Consider the following 4,287-nt stretch of genomic DNA (forward strand, 5'->3'; position numbering starts at 1 on the left):
TTTCCACAATTTCCCCCAAAATGTCCCCCAATTTTCCAAAAATTTCCCTCAATTTCTGCCTCAATTTTCCCCAAAGTTTCCCCTTCCAAGTTTCCCCATTCCCCCCCAAAATTCCCCAAAAATTCTCCCAATTTTTCAAAACTCTTCCCCAAACTCTTCCCCAAACTCTTCCCCAAACTCTTCCCCAAACTCTTCCCCAAACTCTTCCCCAAACTCTTCCCCAAACTCTCCCCCAAACTCTCCCCCAAACTCTCCCAATTTTTCTGCAATTTTTCCCCAAATTCTCCCAATTTTCCCGCAATTTTTCCCAAATTTCTGCAAATTCCCCTAAATTCCCCCCAGATTTCCTCCAAACCTTTCAAAATTTCTCCAAATTCTCCCCACCTTCCTCTCCGGCCGCAGGTTGAACGTGGACATCGAGTGCAAGCGCGTGGCCGGGCTGGCGCCCGCGGACCTCGAGTGGGCGTTCGACCTCACCAAGGCCAACATGCAGGCGCTGTGAGTGACCGCGCCAGAGTCCTCGGCTTTGCCCCCAGAACCCTGGGTTTGCCCCCAAAATCTGGGTTATTTGTCCCCAAAATCATTGGGGTTTTGCTCCCCAAATTCTTGGGTTTTTTCCCTCCAAATTCTCGGGGTTTTTCCCCAAATTCCTGGCATTTTCTCCCAAAGTAATTGTGACTTTTCCCCAAAATTTGTGGCGTTTTGCTCCCAAAATTTGTGGGCATTTTCTCCCAAAACAATTGTGGCTTTTTCCCCAAATTCTTGGGGTTTTTCCCTCCAAATTCTCGGGGTTTTTCCCTCCAAATTCTTGGGGTTTTTCCCCAAATTCTTGGGGTTTTTCTCCCCAAATTCCTGGCATTTTCTCCCAAAGTAATTGTGACTTTTCCCCAAAATTTGTGGCGTTTTGCTCCCAAAACTTGTGGCGTTTTGCTCCCCAAATTCTTGGCATTTTCTCCCAAAACAATTGTGGCTTTTCCCCCAAATTCTTTGGGTTTTTCTCTCCAAATTCTTGGGGTTTTGGTCCCAAAATTCTTGGGTTTTGCTCCCCAAATTCTTGGTTTTTTGGTTCCCCAAATCGTTGGGGTTTTTTCTCCCCAAATTCTTGGAGGTTTTGCTCCCAAAATCGTTTGGGTTTTCTCCCCAAATTCTTCGGTTTTTCTCCTCAAAATTCTTGTGATTTCCCTTCAAATTATTGAGATTTTGCTCCCCGGAATCTGGAATTTTGGGGTTTTCCTCCTAAAATCATTGGGAATTTTTTTGCTCTCCAAATCATTGAAATTTTGGGGTTATTTACTTTCAAAATCATTGAATTACTGAGTTTTTTCCCCCCAGAATTGCTACAACTTGGGGTTTTTTAGCCCACAAATCCCCGTGAGCACCTCCTCCTTTGGCTTTTACCCAAAATCCCCGTTTTTCACCCCAAAACCAGGTACGAGCAGAGCGAGTGGGGCTGGAAGGAGCGGGAGAAGCGAGAGGAGCTGCGCGACGACCGGGCCTGGTACCTGATCGCCCGCGAGCCCGGCGCCCGCCCCGTCGCCTTCTCCCACTTCCGCTTCGACGTCGAGTGCGGCGATGAGGTCCTCTACTGGTGGGTACCCCCAAAACAGGGCCAGAACCCCAAAAACGGGGCCAAAAACCCTCAAAATGGGGCCAAAAACCCCAAAAATGGGGCCAAAACCCCTCAAGATGGGGCTGAAAACCCCAAAAACGGGGCCAAAAACCCCCAAAATGTGGGGTTGCGTCCCCAAAATCGTTGGGTTTTGCTCCCTGAATCCTTGGATTTGTGGTTCCCAAATTTGTTGGGGTTTGCTCCCAAAATTTATTGGATTTTTCTCAAATTCTTGGGTTTTGCTCCCGAATTATTGAAATTTTGGTTCCCAAAATTCTTGGGGTTTTGGTTCCCAAATTCTTGGGTTTTTGGTCCTCAAATTCTTGAGTTTTTCTTCCAAAATTGTTGGGTTTTGGCCCCCAAATTCTTGGGGTTTTGGTTCCCAAAATTCTTGGGGTTTTGGTTCCCAAATTCTTGGGATTTTGGTTCCCAAATTCTTGGGTTTCTGGTTCCCAAATTCTTGGGTTTTGCTCCCAAAATCGTTGGGTTTTGTTCCCAAATTCTTTGATTTGTGGTTCCCAAAATTTGTTGGGTTTTGCTCCCAAAATTCTTGGGGTTTTGGTTCCCAAATTCTTGGGATTTTGGTTCCCAAATTCTTGGGTTTCTGGTTCCCAAATTCTTGGGTTTTGCTCCCAAAATCGTTGGGTTTTGTTCCCAAATTCTTTGATTTGTGGTTCCCAAAATTTGTTGGGTTTTCTTGAGTTTTGCTCCCAAAATCGTTGGGTTTTGGCTTCCAAATTCTTGAATTTATGGTTCCCAAAATCGTGGGGTTTTGCTCCCAAAATCTGTGGGGTTGTGCTCCCAAATTCGTGGATTTTCAGTTCCCAAATTCTTGAGTTTTGCTCCCAAAATCGTTGGGTTTTGTTCCCAAATTCTTTAATTTGTGGTTCCCAAAATTTGTTGGGTTTTCCTCCCAAAATTCTTGGGGTTTTGGTTCCCAAATTCTTGGGATTTTGGTTCCCAAATTCTTGGGTTTCTGGTTCCCAAATTCTTGAGTTTTGCTCCCAAAATCGTTGGGTTTTGGCTTCCAAATTCTTGAATTTATGGTTCCCAAAATCGTGGGGTTTTGCTCCCAAAATCTGTGGGGTTGTGCTCCCAAATTCGTGGATTTTCAGTTCCCAAATTCTTGAGTTTTGCTCCCAAAATCGTTGGGTTTTGGCTCCCAAATTCTTGAATTTGTGGTTCCCAAAATTCATTGGGTTTTGCTCCCAAATTCTTGGGGTTTTGATTCCCAAATTCTTGAGGTTTCGGTTCAAAAATTCATGGGTTTTTCTTCCCAAAGTGTTTGGGTTTTCCTCTCCAAATTCTTGAAATTCTGGGTTCCAAATTCTTGGTGTTTTCCTCCCCAAAATTCTTGAGGTTTTGGTTCCCAAAATCTTGGTGTTTTCTCCAGAAATGGTTGGGTTTTTCTCTCCAAATTCTTGGATTTTTTTCCCCAAAATTCTTGGAGTTTTGGTTTCCAAAGTTTTGGGTTTTGCTCCCCAAAATTGTTTGGGTTTTCCTCCTCAAATTCTGGAAATTTTGGGTTCCAAATTCTTGGTGTTTTCTCCCCAAAATTGTTTGGTTTTTGATTTTCAAATTCTTGGTGTTTTCTTCCAAATTTCTGGGTTTTTCTTCTCCAGATTCTTGGGCCTTTGGTTCAGAAGTTCTTGGATTTTCAATTCAAAAATTCTTGAGTTTTCAATTCAAAAATTCTTGGGTTTTCCTCTCCCAAATTCTTGACATTTTGGGTTCCAAATTCTTGGGCTTTGGTTCCCAAATTTTCAGGTTTTCCTGCCCCAAATTGTTGGGTTTTGGTCCCCAAATTCTTGAGTTATTGTTTCAAAAACTGTTGGGTTTTCCTCCCCCAATTCTTGGGTTTTTCCACCTCAAAATTCTTGACATTTTGATTCCCAAATCCTTGAGGTTTTGATTAAAAAATTCTTGGGGTTTTCCCTTCCCGAATTCTTTGGATTTTTTTTCCCCCAATTTTTGGGTTTTCCTTTCGCAAAGTCTTGAAATTTTGGTTCCCAAATTCTTGGATTTTTGGTTCCCAAATTCTTGAGTTTTTCTCCCAAAATTGTCGGGTTTTGCTCCCAAATTCTCGCGGTTTTGGTCCCCAAATTCTTGGGTTTTTAGTTCCCAAATTCTTGAGTTTTTCTTCCAAATTTTTGGGTTTTTCTTCTCCAAATTCTTGGGCCTTCGGTTCAAAAATTCTTGGGTTTTCAGTTCAAAAATTTTTGGGTTTTCTTTGATTAAAAAATTCTTGGGGTTTTCCCTTCCCGAATTCTTTGGATTTTTTTTCCCCCAATTTTTGGGTTTTCCTTTCGCAAAGTCTTGAAATTTTGGTTCCCAAATTCTTGGATTTTTGGTTCCCAAATTCTTGAGTTTTTCTCCCAAAATTGTCGGGTTTTGCTCCCAAATTCTCGAGGTTTTGGTCCCCAAATTCTTGGGTTTTCCTCCCCAAATCCTCGAGGTTTTCCTCTCAAAATTTGGTCCCAAAATTGGGATTTTTTTCCCCTCCCCGTTTTTAACCCCTTCCCCTCCTTTCCCCCCCACAGTTACGAGGTGCAGCTGGAGAGCAGAGTCCGGCGGCGCGGCCTGGGCAAATTCCTCCTCCAAATCCTCCAGCTGGTGGCCAACAGGTGACGTCATCGCCTCGTTTGGGGTGAAAACGCGCGCTTTTGGGGCTCGACCCC

At 43.5% G+C, this 4,287-nt stretch overlaps 1 protein-coding gene across 1 annotated transcript; it reads left to right on the plus strand.

The window, feature by feature from the left end:
- Positions 1-342: 342 nt before the first annotated feature.
- NAA40 (N(alpha)-acetyltransferase 40, NatD catalytic subunit) lies at positions 343-4,233 on the plus strand (the record flags this gene model as incomplete). Its single annotated transcript, XM_010184286.1, has 3 exons — positions 343-498; positions 1,430-1,588; positions 4,150-4,233. Coding segments are annotated over 3 exons (399 nt in total), but the record flags the coding sequence as incomplete, so codon positions are not given.
- Between the last annotated feature and the right edge of the window lie 54 nt (positions 4,234-4,287).

Source organism: Mesitornis unicolor, unplaced genomic scaffold (genome assembly GCF_000695765.1).
Source record: "Mesitornis unicolor isolate BGI_N332 unplaced genomic scaffold, ASM69576v1 scaffold25455, whole genome shotgun sequence".
Lineage (NCBI taxonomy): Eukaryota > Metazoa > Chordata > Aves > Mesitornithiformes > Mesitornithidae > Mesitornis > Mesitornis unicolor.